The sequence below is a fragment of the Pinus tabuliformis genome, chromosome 1_1 (assembly GCF_031772625.1).
Source record: "Pinus tabuliformis cultivar Carrire ecotype Pingquan chromosome 1_1, CPIR1, whole genome shotgun sequence".
NCBI classification, from domain to species: Eukaryota; Viridiplantae; Streptophyta; class Pinopsida; order Pinales; family Pinaceae; genus Pinus; species Pinus tabuliformis.
In genome coordinates, this window is record NC_142297.1 from 176,224,413 (window position 1) to 176,250,908 (window position 26,496).

The 26,496-nt window shown below is 41.7% G+C and overlaps 1 protein-coding gene across 1 annotated transcript; it reads left to right on the forward strand.

The window, feature by feature from the left end:
• Window positions 1-3,392: 3,392 nt before the first annotated feature.
• On the forward strand, window positions 3,393-24,285 carry LOC149212132 (uncharacterized). Its single transcript, XM_089388570.1, has 3 exons — window positions 3,393-4,082; window positions 4,730-8,038; window positions 23,566-24,285. The coding sequence occupies exons 1-3, from the start codon at window positions 3,393-3,395 to the stop codon at window positions 24,283-24,285; spliced, it is 4,719 nt and encodes a 1,572-aa protein (XP_089244696.1).
• The last annotated feature ends 2,211 nt before the right edge of the window (window positions 24,286-26,496 follow it).

Sequence of the window (26,496 nt, forward strand, 5' to 3'; positions counted from 1 at the left end):
TGTAATGTAAGTGGAAGTCCAAGAGTAATTTTTAGAATGGGAAAAGTCATGAAGGAGTCAAAAGGTCATAGAGAAGTCAAACAATCATGAGGGTAGTCCAAGAGTCACAACGGAGGTGAATGGTCACCCCATTTGTTATATATACACCCTCATAGCTCATGAAAAGGAATTTTCACCTTGTCTCCTCCTACCAAGAATTAGAGAGGAATATAGTTCTTTTGGAGGAGAAAGTGGTTGCTCTAATGCTCCACTATTGGAGCTAGTGGTGTTCACCATGTTAGGGTCCTATAATTTATAGGATCAAATGATAATTGAATTATTTCTTTCAATATTTCAAATTGTAAATAATATTGCATACTGCAAGTGATTTAAAAAAAATAAATAGATATATAAATGAAAATAAAAAATGAAAAGAGGGTATAAATAGAAAAAATAAAAAAGAAAAATAAATGATAAAAGGACCCCACACAAAATGAAAAATGTGAAAGTGATATCAGTTGAAGTGACATTGATATTCCAATAGTTTTGTAGAGAATAAATTCATGAAATTGTGTGCATCTTGCCTAAAATGCCACAATACTTCTTTTTTGTTTGAAACATACATTTTAATCATGTTCAAACAAATTTCAATTTATGTCAATTAGATTAGAGTGAATAACTTAGCCAAATAGTGTAATCTTGGCTGAGATTAGATAGGTAGAATAGGTGAATAAATTAATCCAACAGTTTAATCTGGATTAATGTAGTTGTTAGATTACTTTATTTGTTTGAATAAATATTTTTAGTCCTTTAAAGTGGCAAAATAAAATAGGGTTTGCACGTCTAAATGCACCCTAATTGGCTTAAGTTACATTAGTTTAGGAAAACTTGATTTATTATGTAAATGGTTAAATATGGTCATTTTTCCAAAGTTGAACCTTATTGTAAAAAAATATATCTGCCCGAGATATGATGTGGGACCATTGGTGCTAAACACCACACATTTCTCGACACTTGATCGCGATTCTTTTTTCATCCCATGAATCTAAGGCCTTTTTAGACGCCTGCACTATGTTTCTCTTTAACGATGGGGGGGGGGGTCTGAAAAGGTAGTTTCCCCGCCACTATGTGTCCTTCCCTCATGATTTCAGAACCCCCCCCCCACCCCCCCACAATTCCATAAACTGCTCTAACACCCTTCTACTCCCACCATAACCCACAATCCCACTTCATTTCACCCTCCTTTCCCCTACTACCACGTATCCCTTCTTCCTATCACTTCCCTCCAATGGCCTCGTGCCTCCCTCCACCTATCGCTTGGTGCCACGACGAGGATCGTTACCCTTTTCTGTTGTGGCTCCCTCTCGTTACCTACATCTCGTTGCTGAGTAAATGCAGCTCTCGAACAGTCATTTGGCCAATGGTCTCACTCCATGTGTAAAATTATGAAGCTTCTCTTTGTCATGTGATCACATCGTTTTCTCACTTTCCTACTGTTACACTGCTCTCGAGCCCTCTGTTCTCTTGCCTATCAATGATTATTTATAGAGGAATTTCCTCCTAGATTTTCCCACAAAATTAACAATAATCCTCTGCATTCTTGTCCTGGTACCATGATGGATCCCAAAGCCAAGAATGATGCCATTATGGTTAACCTGATGCTCCCTCCCCTTGTGGATTTAGACCACATCCCCCTAGCTGACAGAGATTACAAAGTTGAAGAGACAGTGTGAATTCGACCTTTTCGAATTACGTTGATGGTTGTGTGACACTTAGCTTGACCAGTCTGATGAGATTAATCTCTGTAAACATAGACTACCTCCCTTCGTGTTCACCCAGTCCTACTATTTCCTTGAACTACTACTCAAATTTCATGCCTCTTATGTCTCAAGTAAGAGGGCTATCATCTCCCCTAATGGTGAAATCCTCTTCACCATTACCTCTGAAAGTATAAACCAAATGTTGGAGGTCCCCTACAGTGACTCTCTGACTCCCTTTTCCCTTGAGGTTCTTAAATAAATCTATCAGAAACTCACCTTTCCCAATAGAGCCAAGATTTTTGAGGTCTTCCTTCTAGAAGATTCTCAATTCCCCAAGAAAAATCCCCCTTATCCCTCTTCTATTTTCCCTCAAAGAACTAGATAGATTATCTCTGTCTTTTCATGCCTACTGGGTTACTTTTAAGATGAATAGGTAGATGAACCTATTTTAGTATTTGAAAAATAACAAATTTTATGAATATTTTATGAATTTTATAACCAAAGATATGACATTTGAAGTTTTTTTTCCAAAAAAAAATGATTCCTAAACTTTTAAGTAAAAATAACAAAAAAAAATTGTTGAAAAAAATAAAACATACAATTAAAAAAATTAAATAAGAAACTTAAAACAATAGAAAATAAAAAACAAAATTAAATTAAAAAAAATAACATTGGAAGCAAAAAAATAATAAATAATAAATACATTAAAAACAATATTTAGATATTTAAAAAGAACATTAAAAAATAAATTGAAAACATTCATTTAAAAAAACACAACATTGAAAACAATTAAAAAAACATTAAAAATATTTTAAAAACAAATAATTAAAAAAATAAGTATGTAAAATATAAAATATAAAATATAAAAAATGAAAAAATGAAGCCTTCAGCATTGCACCAATTCCTCCCCGTGCCCCTTCCCCCCCTGCACAGGGATGCGGCCCCATGAGCCCTCGACAGAGGCAGTCTGATTCCTCGAGTCGGGCTTCGTCTGCCCAAGGTCCATGGGGCCGCGACCTTGGGATGGGGGGAGGAGTTAGATCCGCCAATCCTCCCCCCCCCCCCCCCCCCCCCCCCCCCCCCTTCCCGAGTACCAAGGGGCCTCAATTATTTATTTATTTTTATTTTTATTACTTTTAAATGTTTTTTTTTGAATTTCTTTTTTTTTTCATTTGTTTTAATTTTTTAATTTATTTTTTTAATGGTTGTTAATGTGTTTAATTTGTTTTGTCACAGATCATTGCTTATGTGACAAATCTTGCAATGAAGGATATCCTAGTCTAGGGTGATGTGGAAGGTAAAAGAGGAAAATGGATAGCTAAGATCCAAGAATATGACCTCGACATAAAGCCCACAAAGATGGTGAAAGGGCATGATTAGGTTATTTTAATAACCATATTGTTGAAAAAATATATGCTTGGACCGGCGCGCGTTCTCTCTGGCGATGAAACCCTCGAGCCCTTGACTGCGCTCGGCAGCTCCGCTGCTGGGCCGCAGCCCCCGCTGCGAGCCTCCTGCTCCGCTAGCTTCCTCCCTCCCTGGGCCTTCCGTCCCGTCTCCCGCTGCTGCTCGTGCTGAGGCCGAGGGCAGCCTGCTGCTCCCTCTGCTGGGCCTCTTGCCTCCTCCCTTTTCCTGAGAATCGCCTTCGGCATGATGGGTTCTCCTGACACAGGTCAGGCCGACATGGAGAAATCTTTTGCATCTCTTATCCCAGAGAACAATCCAGAACGGATTCGACCCACGGCTTCAAAATTTATCAAGAAGCTTGATGAAATACCGGAGATCCCTCTCCCCCCAATCCTCCCAAGGAGATCCGCTGTTGCCTTGGCAGAACGGGGTCTAGTTGGGCAGTTCACGGGGTTATGGCCGTCCTCCCGAACTGTCCAAAGATGGGTGGAAAGAAATTGGAACGCTATGGTTCAGGGGAAAATTGCGATAAGATTCTGCGGAAGAGGCTTCTTCACCTTCCTCTTCGAAACTGTGGAGGACCGCAACCTAATCTTTAGGAATGGACCATACTTCATGGATACCAGAGGCCTTTACCTCAACCGCTGGACCCCGGATTTCGACCCAGAAATGGATGTCCCCAATGCAGTCCCGGTTTGGGTTCGCCTTCCGCATCTGCCGCTACACTGCTGGGCTGATGAATCAGTTAGAGCAATCGGAAACGGAATAGGGAAATATGTGGACAGAGCGGAGCCAAAAGAGAATATGCACGCCTGTGCGAGGATCTGCGTGGAAGTGGATTTGGGCAAAGGATTACCAGAAGCCGTCAAGCTCAGAGTGGATCAGTGGACACACATACAGCAAGTGGATTACGAGCAACTTCCCTTCAAATGCAAGGTATGTCATGAATATGGTCATTTTGCTAATAGGTGCTCCAAAGCTAGAATAGAAGTCAATGCCAGCTCTGAACCCACAGAGGAAACATGGGAAGTAGTAAAAAACAAAAAGAAATCAAACCCTCCCCCTGAACCAAAGGTGCCCCACGCTGATATCCCTCCCATCTCCGCCGTCCCATCAAGCATGGATCATTCCATTCCCTCATCCTCCAACCCTTTCGAAACCCTAGCCTCCGAAGAACCCTCATCCCCCCCTCCATCCCCCAAGGGCAACAGAACCCCCCCCTCCTCCCCCCTTCAGGCCTCCCCCCCTCGCACAGTGGAAAGGATTCTAACAAGGAATAAAACAAAGGAAAATTTTACAGCCACGGATCCACCAAGGAAAGTGGGAAGGAAATCGAATAAGGAAATAAGAGATGAGAATGCAGCAAAAGAGATGACCACAGGGACACAGCAACCAATAGACACATATCTTGACAAGAACAAGGGAAGCGGCGAAAAAACGAAGGAGAAAATCGGGCCTCACAACAAAATAGGTAAATGATGATTTTGGTCTCTTGGAACTGTAGGGGGATGGGCTCCTCCCTCAAATTAAACGCAGTCCGAGATCTCATGAACTCAGAACAACCAGACTTCCTCCTACTCCAGGAGACCAAAATCAGTGAACAAGAATTCCAAATCAGCACCTCAAAGTTTAGAAGGTATGCAGGAACAGCCGTGAGTGCAATAGGAGCATCAGGAGGCATAGGTGTATTATGGAAGAAAAGCAAATGGAATCTCATAAACAGCAATCCAAACAGGTGGTGGATTAGAATCGACATGCAAAGTCTAGATCTGAGGGAGGAATACACAATCTACAATGTATATGCACCACCCCACTTTAGGGACAAAGCCACTTGCTGGGAATCATTAAAAGCAGATATAGAGACCTTACAAGGAAGGAAGATCTTTCTTGGAGGAGATCTGAATCTAATCAGAAACGCAGAAGAAAAACTTGGAGGGAAGTACTTCACTGATCCATTCAGAGACAAATTGGAGGACATCATACAAGCTCACAAATTTATAGACATCCCCCCTCAAAATGGCCGCTTCACATGGTCTAACAAAAGGATAGGCAGAGACAATATCAAAGAAAGACTTGACCGAATTCTTGTACAGGAGAGTGCAGCAATCAGCTTTCAAAGGGTCCACAGTTCAATCCTACTGGGCTTCACTTCTGATCATAAACCTGTAGCGCTGCACTTGGAAAAAGAAGAGAATTTGGGCCCCCTCCCTTTCAAATATAACAAGACCTGGGACGCCATCGAGGACTTCAAATCTCTGATCAAGGAGACATGGAAGATAGAGATAACAGGCTCACCGCATTATGTCTGGGAATCAAAGATCAAACACCTAAGGATCGCTATAAAAAACTGGGCAAAAAACCACGCAAACGAGGAGAGGAGGACAAAAACAGAGTTGCAAAGAAGCTTGGAGGAATGGAATCAGGAAAGGGAGACAGTTCAAGAAACAGAAGAAGATCAAAAGGTAGAAGCGGAGATGCACAAAGCCTTATACAACCAGCATCGAAAAGAGGAGGAAGAGCTCAGGCAAAAGTCTAGATGTCTCTGGATCAAGTCGGGGGACAAAAATACCTCCTTCTTTCACAACTGCCTCAAGTTAAGGAGAGCTGGAAATAATATAGGTAAGATAAGGTTTAATGAGAAAGAGTTAACAGAGAGTGAGGAAATCAAGGAGGCCGCGACAAACCATTTTCAATCCCTGCTCTCAGCTGACCCTCAGTACAAAGAAAACCCGGACTTCATCAAAATTATTGAAAGGAAGGTTACTGAAGTTCAAAACAGCAATCTGGATAAAGAAATCACTTCAGAAGAGGTGGAGTGGTCCATCAACAGCATGCCCCTGGACAAAGCTCCAGGCCCGGATGGCTTCACGGTAAGCTTCTACAAAACCCATTGGGATATTATCAAAAAAGATTTCCTCAGAATGGTGAGAAACTTCCACCATAAAAGCAAATTGGGAAGTAGTGTCAAATCTTCGTTCCTAGCCCTCATCCCAAAGGATCCAAGCCCCCAATCTTTTGATAGGTTCAGACCCATCTCCCTCTGCAATGTGTCTTATAAAATTATCTCAAAAATCCTAGCTAACAGGCTGAAACAAATTCTCCCTTCTATCATTTCTGACAATCAAGGTGGGTTCCTTCCCAGGAGGCACATAACCGATAATGTAATTATGATTCAAGAAGCAATTCACAGCAGTATAGCTAGAAATGAGAAAGGAATGATAATCAAGTTGGACATGGCTAGTGCCTTTGACAGGGTAAATCACGCCTTCCTGGAGACTGTGCTTGCAAAGTTTGGGATCTCAAGGAATTTCATCAATAAAGTCATGGAATGTGTCTCTCAGAATTGGACAGCCCCGCTCATCAATGGGAGGCCTTGCAGAGCCTTCATAAGCACCCGTGGATTGAGGCAAGGTTGCCCCTTATCCCCCTTTCTCTATATTATAATGGCGGAAACTCTAAGCTTGCACTTAGAAAACAAGAGAAGGCTGAAGGAAATCACTGGAGTGGACATAATCAGAGGAGCTAAAGGGATCAATCACTCCCTATTTGCAGACGACACTTTGCTAATAGGAGGAGCTTCAAGCCTTATGGCAAGGAGATTCAAGGCCATCCTTGATCTCTTCCTTCAAGCATCGGGGGGAAAACTAAACAACAACAAATGCAAAATATATACCTGGAATGTTCCAAGACATATAACTCAAAGGATTGCTATGATTCTGGAAATTCCAGCCCAATCTAGTTGGTCTCACTTCTTGTATCTTGGACTCCCGCTGGCCAAAGAATCAATTAAACACGAAGTGTGGGTTAATTTGATCGAGAAGCTTAGAGGCAAACTTCAAAGTTGGGGGATGCACTGGCTCAATCTAGCAGGAAGAACAATCCTTATCAAGTCCATCTTATCAGCCCTCCCTATTTATCAATTCGCCATAACGCTCGCCCCCTCAAGTATCCATAAACACATGGAGCTCATTCTTAGAAGCTTTCTCTGGAAGGGTGGGAAGCAAGAAACGAAGAAATTCAGTCTTGTAAAATGGGAAAAGGTCATCCTCCCCATAGAAAAAGGCGGGCTAGGAATTAAAGTGCCCAGATTGGCAAACTTGGCAATGGGATTCAAGTTAATATGGAGAATTTTAACTGAGAAAGACTCCTGGTGGGCAGAGGTCTTGAAAAAAAAATACCTAAGTGGAAGCAACAGCAATATCCTCTCCGACACAATCACAGAAAGACAATGCACCCCGGTCTGGAAGCTGATCAAAAAATCTTTAACTCTCCTCAAATCTCATATCTCCAAAGCCCCAGGCAATGGGAAGCAAACCAGCATATGGAAAGATAAAATAATGGGTCAGGATGCCAAGGGAAAGCTTCCCCATCTGAGGCAGCTGCAGCAGTGGATGTCTGATAAAAATCTCACAACTCTCTTTGACATTTCAAATTGGGACCATGACAACTGGAAAGGCTGGAAAATCAGGCATCTTCCTGAGGGACTAAAGGAGCAATGGAACAACCTTAAACTCTCATTAGCAGGAGCAGCTCCCACAAGCAAGGGGAAAGAGGACAGTTTCATATGGGATCCAAATGGAGGCACCTACTCGGTTAGGGAAGGTTACAAAGCGCTCCAAAATCAAGCTGCATTGAATAATTGGCAATATCACAAGAACGCTTGGAAAATCGAAAGTCTCCCGAAGATAAAACTCTTCAACTGGACCTTGCTTCATGGCAAGCTCCTAACAGCTGAGAATTTGAGAAAAAAGGGGATCCAGGGGCCTTCCATCTGTGTTATGTGCAGGAAAGAGGAAGAAAGCCTCAATCACCTCTTCATAGACTGCCCTATAGCATCGACATGCTGGAAGCTCATAATCAGCCCTCTAGAGACAGGGGCGGTTCCCAACCAGGTCTCTCTCCTTCAGAAAGGCTGGGGGAAACTCTCTCCCTTTCCAACTAAAGACACAACCCTCGCCAAGAGACTCTGGTCCAGCATTCCCCCCAACCTCTGCTGGCAGATATGGCTCGCCAGAAACGCAAGCATTGTCACACGGAAACTGTCAAGGGTGCGGACACGACTGACCTTCCTAGAAGTCTAAGACATTCTAATGACAAACAAGACAAAAAGGAGTGATCTTTCTCTAAATACACCTTTCATAACATGAAAACTACAAGTGTTTAGGCTTACCTTATTCCAAAACGCTATTGTTGAAGTCCGTTCTTGACGATCCGGATGAGCTCCTCCTTCAAGTCAATTCCTACAACCACAAACAATCAAACAATTACCAAGCACTTGCATCTCATATGATAAAACATATATCCAACATGCAGACCAAGGAACACATGAAATAACTCATTAACATAAGCTATTGAGAAAAATAAACCAGTTTATATTAATAACGAAACAAAGAAACTCTTACAACCTGGCCTTGGTGTTGTGCAAGTTCCTCCCAGGGTCCATCAAGGGTTTTCCTCTTCTTTGACAAAGCTCACCCTCTCCCAAGTAGAATCAAGTGAAGACAATCTCTCCTCACAAAGGCTCTAATGGAAGACCTAAATCCTGCAGCATTTACCCAAAGAAAATGTATAGCTCCAACCTCCTTTCCTCCTGGCTCAATGCCTTTATTTATAGTGCTGTAAAGAGGTTATTCTGGTCCACCATCAATGGGATCATCCCCCTCTTTGGGTGGGATAGCTCCCTTATTGATGGGATAAGACTCCCCTTAATAGAGATACATGAACCAACTGGAGGCGCATCCATTTCATCAAACCGACCTCTAGAATGTTCTAGAAGTAACCACAAGTAACTTTTTCAAGATAAAACTCGCGCATTTTGTCTTTTACAGAGGGACGCACCTGTCCCTTTACATACAGAGCGTCCATGGACGCAGTTTTTGTGAACAAGGTCCGCGTCCCCACAGGTAAGACTAGAGAGAACCTGCGACCCCAGAGATAAACATGATTTTTACAAGACTTTCTCTCTATTTTGAGTTTGAGATGGATAACAGAGGCATAGACTTGCCTAAGAGGGTAGCATGACTGTTGATTTGAGCCATACTAACTGTAAGTAGTCAAGGTGACATTTTTTAGTGTAACAGATTGCCCCCTAAAGTGCGAAGCCTGAAATAGAATAGGGTTTTGTAATTCTAGGAAGGGTGAAGCGCTTTATCATTTCAAGGATTACCTTGTGGATGGCCTGGTTGGAACCTGCAATTTTCAACACAAAATACATGGATAAGAATATATCATCACTGAGGTAGGCATTCCCATACTCAGATTCAAAACTTTAACTAATGGACTAACTACTCTGATACAGGAATGATCTTGCAGTACATCATTTTTATAGACTTTTGTAGACACAGTATGGACGCAACCATCTGTTTATGATGAGCCTACATAGATAATGAATACAAAACTCCTCGCAGCCTGGATGGTAGAAACTAGATCCAGGGTCTTCACTTCTACTTCTCGAATTGGTACGATTCTAGCCATGTGATTAAATGATTCGATGTCGAACATGGTAGAAACCACTTGATTACCAGTCAATGATGTAAACTGTTAACAAGCGTGAGAGAAACCACCAGTAATGTCAATGGTCCTCAAAGTACCAAGCACAACCCGTGAAATGTGAATAGATGTTTTGATGTCGAACACTTCACGGAATCCTCTGATCGAAAGTCAATGATGTAAACTGACGTCAAAGGCGAGAAACCTGCCATTGATGCATGCAGACTTCAAGGTACTGTCGATTCCTAAGTCATCTTTCTAGATAATGTGTCGATGTCGATAGAAAGCGACCCGTTGCAGGCAAGCCCGCAACACGAAATCATTGTTCAAGTTGAAGAAATGTTGCTGTAAGGACTGACTCAGGGATGGTCAAATGGATGACAAGTATTTTGCAGATGAAAGTTTGTTGTTTGCAGACCTCTTGAACACATAACGACACAACAGATGGCTTGGTGACGAATAACTCAAAGTTAATCCCCGAAACCCAGTTAAAGACTTTCAAAGTGACGTGGTCAACTGTGAGGTGAAAGATTTCCCAACCCAGGTGAATAACAAGTGTCGTGTTCAAGAGCGGTAATAAAGTTTCTTCGAGACAAAAGGTAACAAATAGGTTCATTCTTCTCTTTTTTCCCCCACCATTTCTGGCAAGTACCTCTTTATTTTTAACAAGCTTGAGGAGGATAACATATGCTTGATTATAAGCTCATCCTTCGGACGAGTCCAACCTAGTTTAAATTCGAACCCTAGGAAGGAGTGGTTCGTTCCTGTTTGTAATTGAACAGGTCCTCTACTGTAAAAATTTAACGAGCCCAGTATAGGAGAAACTCGGCGTTTTTCATTTTTAGAGAGTCTGAAAAAACTAAAGGAGACTCCACGTTGAACTTTTTCGTATATTTGTGTCCCTCAAGCCCGAAAAAGTATAAAATAATACCTGGGGGAACCGCTTGATCTTGCGACCAAGGAGTACTTTCATATTAGTGTCGTTAATCTGAAAAGTAAAAAGCGATCAAGGACACGTCGTTTTATTTCCTTATCGAGTTCGAAACGACAAAAACCCGGCAATCTTTTCCTGATTTTGCGGTCAGAAAAGAGCTAAAAGGGGACCGTCTTTTAATTCCGTTTTAACGAGTGAAAAAGAAACACTCGGCGATCTTTTCATTTTTTAGGAGTCAGAAAAGGGCTTAAAAGATGACTCTGCAATTTTGTTTGTGAAAAATTTACAATTTCCCTCGAAATCCCTTTGTCCTGCACAAAAGCGCCGCATTACTCATACCTGTTTAAAATAGGCAAAAATACATTCAAAACATCTTTTCATGGTAAAAAATGAACTAATTCATCCAAAAAACCTATAAAAAGACCTTTTACCATGTCATTTTTACCGTTTCACTGTTGAGGTTGAAAAAAGGGCTTTTGACAAGAAAACTTCCCGTGGTTGCTGCGGAAAATCTGACCGTTGGAATCGAACGCCGTCTCATCCAGGTATTTTACACATCCTACTCTGCATTTCTATCCGTTTAGAATCAATTTTTAGGTTTTAGTTTTATTTTTTGGGGGGGTTTTGGTTTTGGAATGCGCCTCTCGGCGGACGCAGGTGCCCTTTGGGTGACCTGCGTCCCCCGACTTTTTCTCATACGGGAAAACGGTCGGAAGACGCAGCCCGCCTTCAGGCCAGCTGCGTCCGGGCGCCCTGTGCTACAAAGCCGGGGTGCGTCCTCCGAGAAACGCGCATTTCAAAACCCCAACTCTCTCAAAAAACCACCAAAAATTCCCAAATTAATTTCTAATGCTATTTTTTGATATGCAGGCACTAATCATGTTAGACTGGAGAGAAAGAGAGCACGTAGAGGAAGATGAAGCTGCAATAAATCATCAACCTTCTCTGGATGCCCTAAGAGCATGCGGATTGTACAAATATTGGACCATACCGGGCATGAGGGGCCAGGTAAGATTCTTGGAATGGCTGGTTGAGCGATGGAACGTACAGGAACAATGCTTTTACATAGGAGGGCACCAGCTCGAGATAGAGCCCTCGGATGTATACTTTCTCACTGGCTTGCCAAACAGAGGTGAGCAACTCAACCTTGCGGGGACTAGGCCGGGTGGCCAATCCCTTGATAGTCTCCGCGAGACTTGGTGCACACCTGGAGCTCACCATTCAAAAGGCATAGAGATAAAACACATCACTCTGCCGGAACTCAAAGTCATAGCGTTCACGGTTACCAGAATTTGCGGCGCGGCCGCTTTACACATTGCTTCCGGATCCCAAATGCGGATGGCAATTGACTGTTACCAAGGCACCATTTTCAACTGGTGTGAAGCTGTGTCGGCTCATATGAAGAGCCAACTGACCAAGGCAAGGAACGGACGACTAAAGACTTTTGGATATGGGCCTATAGTCGTGAGCTTTGCCTTGGAGAGAATTCCAATGCTGATCCCTCAGCAACTCACTGTTGATATCTTGGGTCCTCAGCAGCCAAAGCTGATACGATGGGTTGCGGTGATGGCCCGGCATCCTGACGAGGGCGCGACAGTAGTTCGATTCTCAGATAGTTATTTTGACTGGTTAGAGGGCCAGCTTTTTGTGATACAGGACTTTCCGTATGCCGGAATGGATTTCAGAGGTGATCCGGACATGGTTCTTCCACAGGGAGAACAATGGGATGACAGAGGTACTTTTTATTTTCACAAGTTTTCTAGTTATGTATTTTTTTTTTTTTTTTATATATATCGTCTCAAAACTAATAGTAAATTTTCAAAATGCAGATGTTGGCCCACAGCGTCCAGCCAACCTCCGGCCTTATGATAGACTACATCCAGCTGCACCGGCACCGGCCCCACAGGATGCGACAGCAGAAGTACTAGCCGATTTGGAGCATGATCTAGAGCGTCTCACGGCAGATATACCTGAGACTACTATGGATGATATTCCAATGAGGCTTCAGCGCTTCGTAGTCGCGGTCCCTGGACCGTTTAGGAGTTTTTTGCGTAAGGTAGCCCGCGCAGTGGTGTCGTACAGAGAGCACCACCAGTGATTGACTAGTCACTTTTGTAGTCACATGTGACATTTTGATTTTTTGTACTATCATTTTGCCGATCATAAGGTGTTTTAAACCTATGATCGAAGACGATGTATATATTTTTTGACACACTTCTATCTATATATATCACTATTACCGGCTTATCTTGTTTAACATATGTGATGAAATGTTTTTAAATTTACTTGCATGATTATCGTAAATGTCTGTCCAACATTCGAGAAGCAATTGCATCTGCTAATGTATTCAAAGACCTTGGAATATGTTGATATTCAATGTAATCAAATTCACGTTCCAAGAGACGCACTCTCAAAAACAACCTTAATAACACAGGATTTCTAATGGCATAAACTCTATTAAGCTGTAATACAACAAGTTCAGAATCTAACCTCACTATCAAACGTCGAATTCCAAATGAAATAGATTCGGATAATAATTCAACCACTGCACTGTATTCTGCAATGTTATTCGTTGTTTGACCGAGGCTTACCCCATGCATAGAAACTAACTCGTCAGAGGGCGAATAGATAACCCAAGCTGCGGAAGAGATATTCCGTGTACTACGACAAGCACCATCAGCAAATCCAATGTATGTTTGGAGAGGCGTCGACATCTACAATATCAAGAGTAAAACCAAGATGAGCCAAAATAATGACGAAAAACCACACTTGCTAAGCTAAGCACACTGACTAAACTAACACACTTGCTAGCTAGAAAGAAAATCTAACCTATCTAAAAATTTCTCCATACCCATCATTTTAAGCATAATACCTCTTTAGGTAAAGTCCATTTCTGGGTTTACCCAAAGAGTCCCCATCAAAATCAACTAACTCATAAGCCCCTTTTGCTAGCTTTCGCTTTACAATGTAGGGCCCATGCCACATGGGAACGAATTTTCCGGCACCTAGCTTATCGTTAGCTTGATCATATAATAATACTAGGTCTCCTTCCGAAAAACTTCGAGGGGTTACATTTTTATCGTACTGAGCTTTCATTCGTTTCGCGTGAGTCTCGATAGCTAAAGTAGCGTCACGTCGAGTCTCATCTAATTTAGCTAAGTATAATAACCGTTTCTCCTCTTCGGAAGTAGCTGGAAGTAATTCGACAGCCATTTGAAGTGATGGGATTTCGCATTCAATAGGTAACACAGCTTCTAAGCCATAAACTAGCTGAAAAGGGGTGAAACCTGTTGAATTTTTCACTGAAGTTCGATATGCCCATAGCGCCGAAAATAACATGTTATGCCAATTCGTTCGATGGATACCAATGATCCGTCGAATCATGACGACTAGAACTTTGTTGATTGACTCAACCAAACCGTTGGCTTGCGGATAATAAGGAGTAGAGCTATCGTGGCGCAAACCAAGCTGGCTTGTAAGCTCAGTCATCATGACATTTCGAAAATGGCTCCCATGGTCAGTAATGATTGCTTGTGGGACACCAAACCTAGTTATGATATGATTGAATACGAAAACTGCAGCTGTCTTGCCGCTTGCGTCGAATGTAGGCATCGCCTCGGCCCATTTTGTAAAATAATCAACCGCGAGGATGATATACGCATGCCCCCCGGCCGAGTGAGGGTTACAAGTAATAAAGTCAATGCCCCATTTGGCGAATGGACCAGCGGCAATTATAGGGTGGAGAGGAGCAGGTGGAGCGCGCATCTTTCGATCAAACACTTGACAGTTGTGGCACGTTCTGACAGCAAGGATACAATCTTTAAACATAGACGGCCAGAAATAGCCAGCGCGCAACACCTTCTGAGCTGTGGCATACCCAGACATATGACCGCCACATGCTCCAGAGTGACAATCATTCAAAACTCTCTCAGCCTCTTCGTGAGTTAAACAACGTCGAAAAACTAAGTCTGCCCCCCGGCGATAAAGTGTATCTCCAATAATTCTGTATTGCTGGGATCGAAACCGAATTTTTCGACGGTCTTCCTTGGAAGCTTCAGGCCGAAAGGTTTGGGTTTGGAGATAGATGATTATATCCCCATACCACGGATCTAAAGTGCTAATAAGAAACAAAGATTCGTCCACAATGGACTCCTCTGCCACAGTCTCTGTGTCAGCACTCGGGAAATCACACATTAATTCCGCAAAAACTAAAGATTTCTTAGACTTGGACTTCTCGAACTCCAAGTCGAACTCTTGCAGGATAACAATCCATTTAGAGTACTTGCCCCCTAGCAGTTGTTTTGTCAAAATATAAATCATAGGGTTGCAATCCGAAATAACTGTAGTCTTGCGGAGAAGAATGTAGTGACGAAAACGCTGGACAGCTTGAACGGCTGCCAGGGCCAATTTCTCCACATGCGAATATTTTAACTCAGTTGGGTTTAAGGTTCTACTAAGATAATATATCACATGCTCTGCTTTGAATTCATCTTCTTGAACTAACACCATTCCAATGGTGGAATGCGAAGCTGCGAGGTATAAGAAGTAGTCCTGGTTGTAGTTGGGAGGATGCAATAACGGTGCATGGGTCAACGCGTGTTTCAGTGCATCAAAAGATTGTTGGGCAATCTCGTCCCAAAAGAATTGTGCGTTCTGTTTCAACAACCGTGTAAAACCTTTAGTGACCTCGGCGTAGTTTGGGATGAATCGGCGTAAAAAGTTCGCTTTCCCTTGCAAACTTTGGAGTTGGCGCAAACTCGAAGGAGGAGGCAATTTGATGATAGCCTCGACTTTCGAGGGATCGACGCGAATGCCGGTTTTTGAAACAACAAATCCCAGCAATCGACCTGTTTCTATACAGAAAACACACTTGTGGGGATTCAACCGAATTCGATAATGCCTACACCTCATAAAGATTGCTCGTAGGTGGACAAGGTGATCAGCTCGTTGTAAAGAATGAGCAGGCAAATCATCGAGATAGGGTTGCACAATGTGCTTGATGTCATGAAATGCATAAGACATCGCCCGTTGAAAAGTGGCCCCGGCATTCTTAAGTCCAAAAGGTAATTTGCAATAAGCAAATGTCCCCCATGGACAAATGAATGCCGTTTTTGGTTGATCGGCAGGTAGAATATTGATTTGATTATAGCCTGAGAAACCATCCATGAAGGAAAACATCTCACTTCCGGCACAATCATCAATGATTTGATCGATATAAGGCGTAGGATAGTTGTCTTTTGGACAAGCTCGATTGATATCCCTATAATCGATACAGATTCTTATTGTTCCTTGTTTTTTATTGACGGGAACAATATTCGATACCCAATCCGTTAACGGGATCGGATAAATGAAACCTGCTTTCAACAGCTTTTCGACTTCTGCTTTGATTGCAGCCGCTTTTCGAGGGTGAATCTGACGCAACCGTTGCCGAATGGGTTTAGCATCCGGGTAGGTTTTGATTTCATGAACAACAATGGCAGGATCAATTCCCGGCATTTCCTCGTAAGACCAGGCAAACACGTCGCGGAATTCTTGGAATAGGGCCTTGTAAGTTTGGATTTCGTTTCAGTACATGCGGCACCTATATGAATGTTCTCCTCGATTCCGGGCTTCACTGAAATATCAATGGGAATAGTACGAGAAATATTCCCTAAATTCAGCTCTGAATCAGAATGTTTCGTTGGATCCTGAGCGTCTTTGACATATTCAGCGGTAAAGATAGATGAAAAATCATTTTCAAATGCATCATCCTTAGGTAAAAACGAAGATCTGTGATGGAGATCTTCCCATGGTAGATCATCTACACTTAGGATTTCGCGAAGTTGTTCGTCAGATGACACTTCTTCGGGAAACGTTATCCGTTCTAAGGGTGAGGTGAAAAGTGACTCTTCACTGACCACATTCATTTGGTCGGTTGAATGAAAATCGGTAAAAGACATAAGAGCTTCATAAGCAATCTCATACGGACTCAACGGCATAACATCACCGAGTGAGTCTAGCTCAGAGTCAGAGGGAACATACCAAGGATCATCATAAATAATGTTTTCTGACGTGATCATATGAATTGTTGCGAACGAAGGGTCTGCATTGAGTGGAGGGAGAGGAAAAGTTCCCAGTAAACCGGAATCCTTAACTAAACCTACACCAATGTCCCTATAAGGGATTGTCGTTTTACCAACATGCTGGATAGTTTCTAAAGAGGTTGGGTCGGATGAAAAGTATGTCAGCTGATCAATAGTCACGATCTTACCGTTATGTGGAAACTTAATGACTCTGAAGACCGATGAAACGACCGCTGTCATAGCATATGACCAACTTCGACCCAAAAGAAGGTTGTAGTCTAGAGGGGCATCAACCACTTCCACATCCAGACTAACGGTTTTACCTTCGACCCCTATAGGCAATTCTTGTAGAATACCAAACGGACGGAACCCACGGCCATCAAAGGCCTTAAGGATGGTGGGGGATTGGTTCAACGAAGGAGAACCAAGCGATCTCCAACATTGAATCGACATAATACACGTAGAAGCTCCCTCATCAATCACAGTCCGATGAATAGGCCTGTTTTTGACTATCACTGGGATTTGGAAAGCCATTTGATGGGGGAGACGTGGTGTACTATTTTCTAGATCAAAGATCATTAGGTTCGGGTCCTGAACATCGACAGCTCCAATAGCCGACAAAAGCAATTTTCGTTGCGCTGGACATGATTGCAGCACTTCGAGTGCCGACATTGCTGAAGGTGAAACAGCTAAGTCTTCAACAATGTTGTAATTCTGGGCTGCTCTCGCATGTGGATTGAAAGCAGACCTTCGAAGTACACCCTTGGCGGGCGGCTTAATCACTAAGTCTGGGTTAGGTTTTTCGATCTGTAGTGGATCGGAACCAGGAGCTGAGGTTGATGGGTTAGAGTGAGAAGATTCTGCTTCCTTACCATCAACAGGAGCCTTACTACCATAATCTTGCGATCGAGTCGCAATCCTGACATGAGACATCATCAAAATGGGTTCTTCACTGGCATTCGAAGAAGAACCTATCATCTTATTTTCCTGCTCTGGAAATGGATTCTTTAACACAGCAGGAGTCGGAGAACCTTTGACTATTTTCACTACCTCGGCCCGATGAGGGCAGTCTCTCGTAAAATGATCTTCTTCACAAATAAGACAAGGATAGCGAGGTTTGCGTTTTTCGTCATTGGTTTCCGACTTTTTCGTTTTCTCCTTTGGAGCCTTGTCTGCTTTAGCCTTCTTCTTTCCTTTCTTCTTTCCACCGTTTTTGGATTTGGCCGTAGATGACTCTACAGCGTGAATGTCGGCGGTAAGTTCAGGAGGAGAAGACTCTCCTGTCGGAGAATCAGGCAAAGTGATAATTGGAGTATTGGAGGCCTTGGAAGACTTCTTCTTACTCTTCGTAGTCACGATACCGATCATACCATCAGCGGCATGAGATCCCGAAGGAGCAGCAGCGATTTGGTTTGACTTTGGAAGATCCGGAATTTTCTCATGTAACGTACCCGACTGAGTGTAAACTAAGTCAAGGTATTGTGCCTGAGCAATGACTTGCTCCTCAGTAACTACTCCGGCCTTAGCGACATCTTCAGTAATTCTTGGTAATAATGATTTGACAAACCATTCAGCTAAGATTTGGTCTGGGATAAAAACTTTCACTAATCTCCTTCGACGTCTCCACTCATGGATGTGATCAGAAATGTACGTGGATGTCGATTGTTTTAGCGAAGTTAATAACTCTGTACCATTATCGTATCTGACTGGTAACTGAAAATGAGTTAAGAACGAGGTAGCTAACTGGCTAAAGTTGTAAAAAGAGGCCCGTGGTAACTCAATGTACCACTTGGCCGCGAGACCAATGAGTGTACGCTGGAAAAGACGTAAGCGGATAGAATCATCTAGATGGAATTTGATGCACACCAGAGGTGGTAAGTCATCACGTGATTAGACGGATCCTCTCCAGACTTACCTTCGAACTTGGGTATATCGCTGGGCAACTTATTTGGCATTGGCGGCCAAAACGGAAGATATTGAATTGGATCGTTCGTTAGGCGCGTCAAGTCGGGTAAATCTAAAGTTGCAATAAATGGTAACTGCCGGTTAGGATCTCTGAAACTCTGAGTCACAATACCAGCCCCAGGAGGAGGATATCCAGGATAACTAGGAACAGGATTCGCATTGGGGATATTATATCCTCCTGGAAAACCAGGATTAACCGGACCGTACTGGGGTTGTTGAGGTGGTTGATAATTGTACCCAGGATACGGTTGATACTGGTAAACCGGTTGTTGGGCAGCTTGCCCAGGTTGATACTGTCCCTGGTACGGAGGTTGAACAAATTGAGGTTGAGTAGTAACAACCGTACTAGTACCAGGTTGGCCTACAGGCATCTGGACTGTGGTTTGAACCGTGGGTCCAGACAACGGTACAGATGTCTGAGGAGTGGTTACAGGGACAGTAGAAACTGGAGCTGCCGATACTCCAGAAGTAAACATGGTAGATGAAGCGGTAGTTGCTACAGCCGTGTGAGGTGGAGTACCTGGTGCAATTGGCGGCTGAGTAACTACCGAAGTTACAGGGGTCTGAACACTTGACTGGACAGGTTGCGGTTGCTGGGATGGACCAGGAACTGCAGGTTGTCCTGCTTGAGGTACCGACTGTATACTTGGTTGCAACATCTGTTGACCCTGTGACGGATCCCATGTTAACATTCCAGGGTATTGACTCGTAACAGGTTGAGGATACTGAGAGCCATAGCCGTATTGAGGATAGGGTTGATAACTGTAAGGTGCAGTCCCATATGATTGCCCTTGAGGTGGTTGATAACCTTGACGTAAATACGAATACTGGGGTTGACCTTGACCTTGAGGTTGGTAACCTTGAGGTTGATACCCTTGGGGTTGATACCCTTGGGGTTGCCATCCTTGAGGTTGCCATCCTTGAGGTTGATACTGATACTGAGGTTGACTTTGGGGTACAAATTGAGGCTGGGGTTGATACCCTTGGGGTTGCCCCCCAGTCGCAAATGAAGTACCTTGAGGTTGCCCCCCAGGTATAAACGAAGGTTGCCCCCCAGGCGGTAATTGGCCACCTTGAGGTTGGTTAATGGGAGTTGAACCTGACATCATATAAATGTCACCTATACTCAATGGTACATTACCACTGTTTCCAAGTAATAACCCATGATCAACAGGTTTAGGAGATGCTCCCACAAAGGTACCAGAAAGTGATTGATACCCAGTAGGAACAGAAGGACCGCCATGTAAAAATGATTCAGGACTTTGTGAAAACACAGATGACTGACCAGACATATTTACAGGAGAATGAATTCCTCTAGGTGGAACCGGAGTACGAGGTGTAGAAAAACCTACTGAGTTGTCTAAAAAATTGGTTAATGCAAGGTACCAAGGTTCACTTCTAGGAGGACTGTAAAATATGGATTCACGCTCCCTTAATCAAGGGTAATTAGATCTTCAGAATTAGAAACGCCTATTTCTTCCTCTGGAACAAGTTCTTCTATAGCAATTAATCCAACAGGAAGATTTTCGGTGATAATTCTTTCTATTCTTGGTGAATCAGGAACACTAGGAGTTGGAGTAACAGGTTCTGAAATTTCAGGTTCTTCGCCTGTTTCACTGGCAGATGAAAAACTACCAGCAAGCTCGGAAACTGTAACAGCTTCGGGATTGTAACCTGTTTCTAAACTTTGGTAATACGGATGGACTACCAAGGAAGATTCTCCTTCTTCAGGTGATCCTACTCTACTGCCACTAGGAGGAGTTACAAGGACCTTTAACCCTTCTAAATGACCTGGGTCGTCTCGAGGAGGGGATCCCCTAAGTCTACGGGATCTTCTCAACAATTCGGCCACAGACACAACTTCAGGAGACTGGCCCGCAATTCGACGGGACCTTCTCGGTGATTCCGCCACAATTAAAGATTTTAACTACAACACACGAAAACAAAATAAAAAAGTTCAAATCAAACCACCTAAAGTCTTCTAAAGAACCAATCAATTTTGAAGCACACGCCTAAATAATCTAGAGCGTCAAACCATACACAAACAGTAGTCTTCCGGACCAAAAACGCTAGTTGGTGATTAAGCCCAACATCGCAGGATTCAGTACAGAAATAGTGGGTGGAACAGTTACCCCGGCAACCTGCTTAATGAATAGACTGGACCAAGTTCCTCCACTTTAACCGTCTCGAAGTGAAGCGAACCCCCCAGAAAATCCAAGTGAGTATAACCGACGTCTGCTCCAGGTACAGTGGGACCTTCCCTCCACCGTCACCTTGGGTAGAATCCTAGATATTATAGCCACTAAGGTTACCAATCACAACAATTACACCTGGGGGAACAGTCTAGGCTCCAACAGCACGCAAGGGCAGAGTAGCAAGCTCCAATCCCCTTACCGGCTCCTTGATAACAATCCAAGGTTTACCGATAAGTGACCCCTGGCTCCTCGACAATGGTTAATCCGAGGTTTACCGTTTGTAATACGTACTGTCTGGCGTCGTTCCCAACGAGGGAGGAATGATCCCCTCACTGGTTCGGACACGAGCTCGTGCTTCTCCTTTAAGAGGAGCTTTCCCAGAATGTAACTGAAACAATTGGATTTGTTCTACTCAAGATAGACTATCTGTTTGGTTTTGTAGTCTTGGAGAGTTAAGTACTCACCTACTCCAAGACCCTAGCCTAAGCTATGTTGGTGCTTCAGAGCCCTAGAAAAATAAAGATTACTAGATTGATTTTAATTTAAGCGTTACTTTTAAGGTTGTTTCTTAAGTCAAAAGGTGATGGAAGTGAAACTAGTGGTGTGTTGACTCGACTCGAAACCACTACAAAATGCACCTAGAATGATTTATCCACTACTTTACTTTTCGATGAATTGCTTTAACTAAAAAGTTGAGAGAATGCAAACTTTATAAAAGCAACCTTTTAATTGAAAACAATCAAAGAAACAATTCGTTTGTCTTTTCCAAGCATAAAAACATAACTTCTCTTTACATGCACGAAAAAACTCTTTTCTTCTTTTGAAAACAAAAAGCTACTTGAAACAAGACTTTTAAGAAGATGTTTTTGTATTTTTCTTTTAATAAAGCAAGTAAATCTAATTTAAACAAAAAATCAATCTTAACAACTCTTAAAATCTATGAAAATGCACTCATAAGCAAACTAAAGGTAAATTTACCCTAAGCAATCTTAATGAGGCCAAAACTAACAATGATTATTTCTAAGGTGTTTTACTTGATTACAATCAAATCAAGGGCTAGCTTATTGCAGAATCAACAACTAGCCAAAACAAAATTCTAATCTTTTTGTTTTTTTTTTAAAATGGAAATCAATACTTTATAAACAAGTAATTCGAAAATTGACCCAACACAACTCAAATGGCAAGTTGCACACAAAAGGAGACTTTACGACAGGCCAGACTTCTAAGAAGGTTGACTAACCAGAGATATCTAAGGCTGGACAACTTTCTAATAGTAAAGTCACTACAAAGCCTTTCCAAAAATCAAACCCTAGGTCAAAACTTCGTTGAAAACCATTAAAACACTCAAAGCTCACAAAACTAGTTTAGGTGAAAATTCTTGACAGGGTACTAAAGGATCTGGGCGGAAAACACTAAGGAAAAACAAAATCTAAAAGCAATTTGAAGCAAAAATGGAATTTTCTCAAGTTTTACAGGAAGACGCAGGCAACCTGTTGTCACAGGTGCGGCCCCGCTCTGTGCAGACGGCAACAGCGCGTCCAAAGACGCACTGTGCAGTACTAAGAGGGTGCGTCCGTCTGGAAAAATAAAGAAAAACCAAATCTAACTAAATCTAAAGCTAAGCCACCCAAATACTAATTCGCACAGTCAAAAACCAGAAAACAAAAATGATTTTCTCAAAGTCAAGTTCATATAAAGGAAAAGACTTTCTCATTAATGGCTCCCCAGTGGAGTCGCCAATTTGTCACACGGAAACTGTCAAGGGTGCGGACACGACTGACCTTCCTAGAAGTCTAAGACATTCTAATGACAAACAAGACAAAAAGGAGTGATCTTTCTCTAAATACACCTTTCATAACATGAAAACTACAAGTGTTTAGGCTTACCTTATTCCAAAACGCTATTGTTGAAGTCCGTTCTTGACGATCCGGATGAGCTCCTCCTTCAAGTCAATTCCTGCAACCACAAACAATCAAACAATTACCAAGCACTTGCATCTCATATAATAAAACATATATCCAACATGCAGACCAAGGAACACATGAAATAACTCATTAACATAAGCTATTGAGAAAAATAAACCAGTTTGTATTAATAACGAAACAAAGAAACTCTTACAACCTGGCCTTGGTGTTGTGCAAGTTCCTCCCAGGGTCCATCAAGGGTTTTCCTCTTCTTTGACAAAGCTCACCCTCTCCCAAGTAGAATCAAGTGAAGACAATCTCTCCTCACAAAGGCTCTAATGGAAGACCTAAATCCTGCAGCATTTACCCAAAGAAAATGTATAGCTCCAACCTCCTTTCCTCCTGGCTCAATGCCTTTATTTATAGTGCTGTAAAGAGGTTATTCTGGTCCACCATCAATGGGATCATCCCCCTCTTTGGGTGGGATAGCTCCCTTATTGATGGGATAAGACTCCCCTTAATAGAGATACATGAACCAACTGGAGGCGCATCCATTTCATCAAACCGACCTCTAGAATGTTCTAGAAGTAACCACAAGTAACTTTTTCAAGATAAAACTCGCGCATTTTGTCTTTTACAGAGGGACGCACCTGTCCCTTTACATACAGAGCGTCCATGGACGCAGTTTTTGTGAACAAGGTCCGCGTCCCCGCAGGTAAGACTAGAGAGAACCTGCGACCCCAGAGATAAACATGATTTTTACAAGACTTTCTCTCTATTTTGAGTTTGAGATGGATAACAGAGGCATAGACTTGCCTAAGAGGGTAGCATGACTGTTGATTTGAGCCATACTAACTGTAAGTAGTCAAGGTGACATTTTTTAGTGTAACAAGCATCTTCAAAGACAAAAAACCTAGGATCTCAAATATCCTGGCCAAAACTGTTGCGCTTATAGCTGAGACTATTGAAGCCAACGGGATTCAACAAGCTGACCCGGAATACTCAACTGAGCAAGTGAAAGCATGGGTTCAAAGATTCAACTGCAAGCCAAACCCAAAATTCAAGACAATCAAGGGATCTGGACAGAGTGAATGGAAGATCAGAGGGTCAAAAGAGGAAGTTAACAACTGGATCCAAAGGCAAAAGAGGCACACACTACACTTCGATGGGGCCTCAAAGAACAATCCAGGCATAGCTGGAGCAGGGGGAGTTTTAAAGGACCCCCAAGGAAAAACGATGGTAACATATGAATGGAGCTTGGGGACTTTGTCAAACAACAAAGCAGAAGCATATAGCCTCCTTTTGGGGATCTCCATAGCGCGGAGGAGGGGAATTCATGACCTTCTAGTGATGGGAGACTCAGCAATCCTAATAGCAGCCTTAAACAAGGGGAGCAACTTCAACCAATGTGCCCTGAACAGAACAAAAGACAGAATCCTTGAACAGGCCAGGGGCATGAACAACGTGACTTATAAACACGTCCTCAGAATTCATAATAAGACAGCTGACGAGCTGGCCAACAAGGCCATCAAAAGACCCACGGGCCAGGTGAGGGAGAATGAGGAAATATATGATCATGATATCCCATAGATATATCTTAATCCCAATGCATCTGACTGTTAGTCACCTCAGGCATCTATCTCGAGACAACAGGCCAGCGAAAAAGAGATCTTCTGCTCTACAAATCGATCTCGACTGCCAAAACGGAGGGTACAGGACAGGGAATCGGCCTCAGGACCTGAACATGCAAGGAAACAACAGCATTTCTCTTCGACACTCTCCCGGAACCAAAGGAATGCGTGATCATGCCCATACCTGTTACAGAATACAAGGACAGTCACAGAGCGCCTCAGATCACTCGAGGACAGATTTGATCAGTCACTCCGCCTACATTCATGAGTGGGAGATCGCCCGTTGCATCCTTTTTAAACTCATCAAGAATCCAAAGGCCCTCACTACTCATCAAAAACATAGCGCGCGCAGGAGAGCTCTTCGGGATCGGAGGCATCACTCTGAGATTCTCTCAGTGAACGGCAATAGCTGGCTTTCCCTCGCGCACAATGGCATCAGGCATCGAGCGCAAGCAAATTCATGCGGTGCAAGACAGCAAGGAGAAGCTCCAACAAGAGTGAGCAAGAGGGAACCTCTCCAGGATGAATCGGTTACCCAACATCCCCCCTAACTCATGCGGTGCAGTTATAAATGGATAGGAGGATCCTTTGTAAGGCAATATAGCCGTTTAAATTCAGTATTAAGTGTAGTTAAGAAGAGCTTCGAGAACTATGGGTCTGCGAGCCTAATTTTGAATCTCAGCTCTTGGAATCTTCCTCTTATTGTAATAGTTTTCGAATCGCAAGTTTTATAATACACAAGTAGACGACTTTGTTAAAAAAAAAAATGTGTTTAATTTGTTTTTCTAAAAAAATCGTTTTAATGTTTCTATTTATTTTTATTTTAATGTTTTTTTTTAAGTGTATTATTTATTTATTTTAATGATTTTTTTTTTTTTTAATTTTTAAGTTCTTTTCTTAAATTATATTTTTTGGAAATATCTTCTTATTTTTTATTCATCTTTTTTTAGTTTTTATTTTATATTTTTTAATATTTTCTTGTTTTCTTTTTATTTTTATTTTTTTTGTTTAAATTTTTATCTTTTCTAACTTAATTTTGTTTTTGTTTTTATTTTTTATTTTTATTTTTTTTTTGTTTTTTTTGCTTATTTGTATATGTGTTTTTGTATTTGATTTTTTTATTCTTATTTTTTGGGTCATGTTTTTGATTTTGTTTTTGTTTTTTGTTTTTTTGTTTTTTTGTTTTTTTTCTCTAAAGGGTCTCTGTCGATCATCGACCCACAACCCGATCCCATTATGTGTCAATTTGATAGTTGTTTTTAAAGTTTTCATTATAATTGATTGAGTCTGCCCCCACAATGTGTTAATTTCATGGTTAGCTTTTAAGATTTCATTACAATGGGTTGAGTTTGCCTACACTATGTGTCAATTTGATGGTTGAGTTTTAATTTTTTGTTGCAATGTGTCAAGTTGTCTTAGGCTAAGATTTTAAAATTGCTATACTTTTATCATTTAAAAATGAAATTACTCTTTGTATAATGAATCTTTCATTCAGGTATTCTTTTTTAATGTTTTTTTAGTCATAAAATTTTTCCATAATGCCATGGTTGAATTACGTTTAAAACCTAAGGTTTTTTGTAGTCATGATCTTTCGTTTTAATTCCATAGTTGAAAAATTGTCAAAATTTTAAGGTTTTCCTAAGTCATGATATTTTATCTTTAATGTTATGGTTGAAAAAAGTTATAAGTATTTTTTCTTTAACGCCATGGTTGAAAATTGTTGGAATTTTAAGGCTTTTCATAGACATGATACTTTGTCTTTAATGCCATGCCTAAAAATTGTTGGAATTTTAAGGCTTTTTAGAGACATGATATTTTATCTTTAATTCCATGATTGAAAATTGTTGGAATTTTAAGGTTTTTTGGAGTCATGATATTTTATCTTTAATGTCATTATTAAAAAATGTTGAAAATGTACCCTGAAAAAAAACATTATTCCAGCATCAACACTTTTCATTTTCAGGGTGCTTTGTGCACAAAAAAATGGATTTTATTGGCTTTCATTGCCAGTTTTAAAAAATGTTGAAAATTTACCTCGAAAAAAAAAATTTATTCCAACATCAACACTTTTCATTTTCAAGTTGTTTTTCATGTTCTTTTGGAGTTTTTTGGCTAGAGTTCTCATTTTGAGTTTACAGTTTTCGTTTGGTATTTTACATTATTAGGCTCA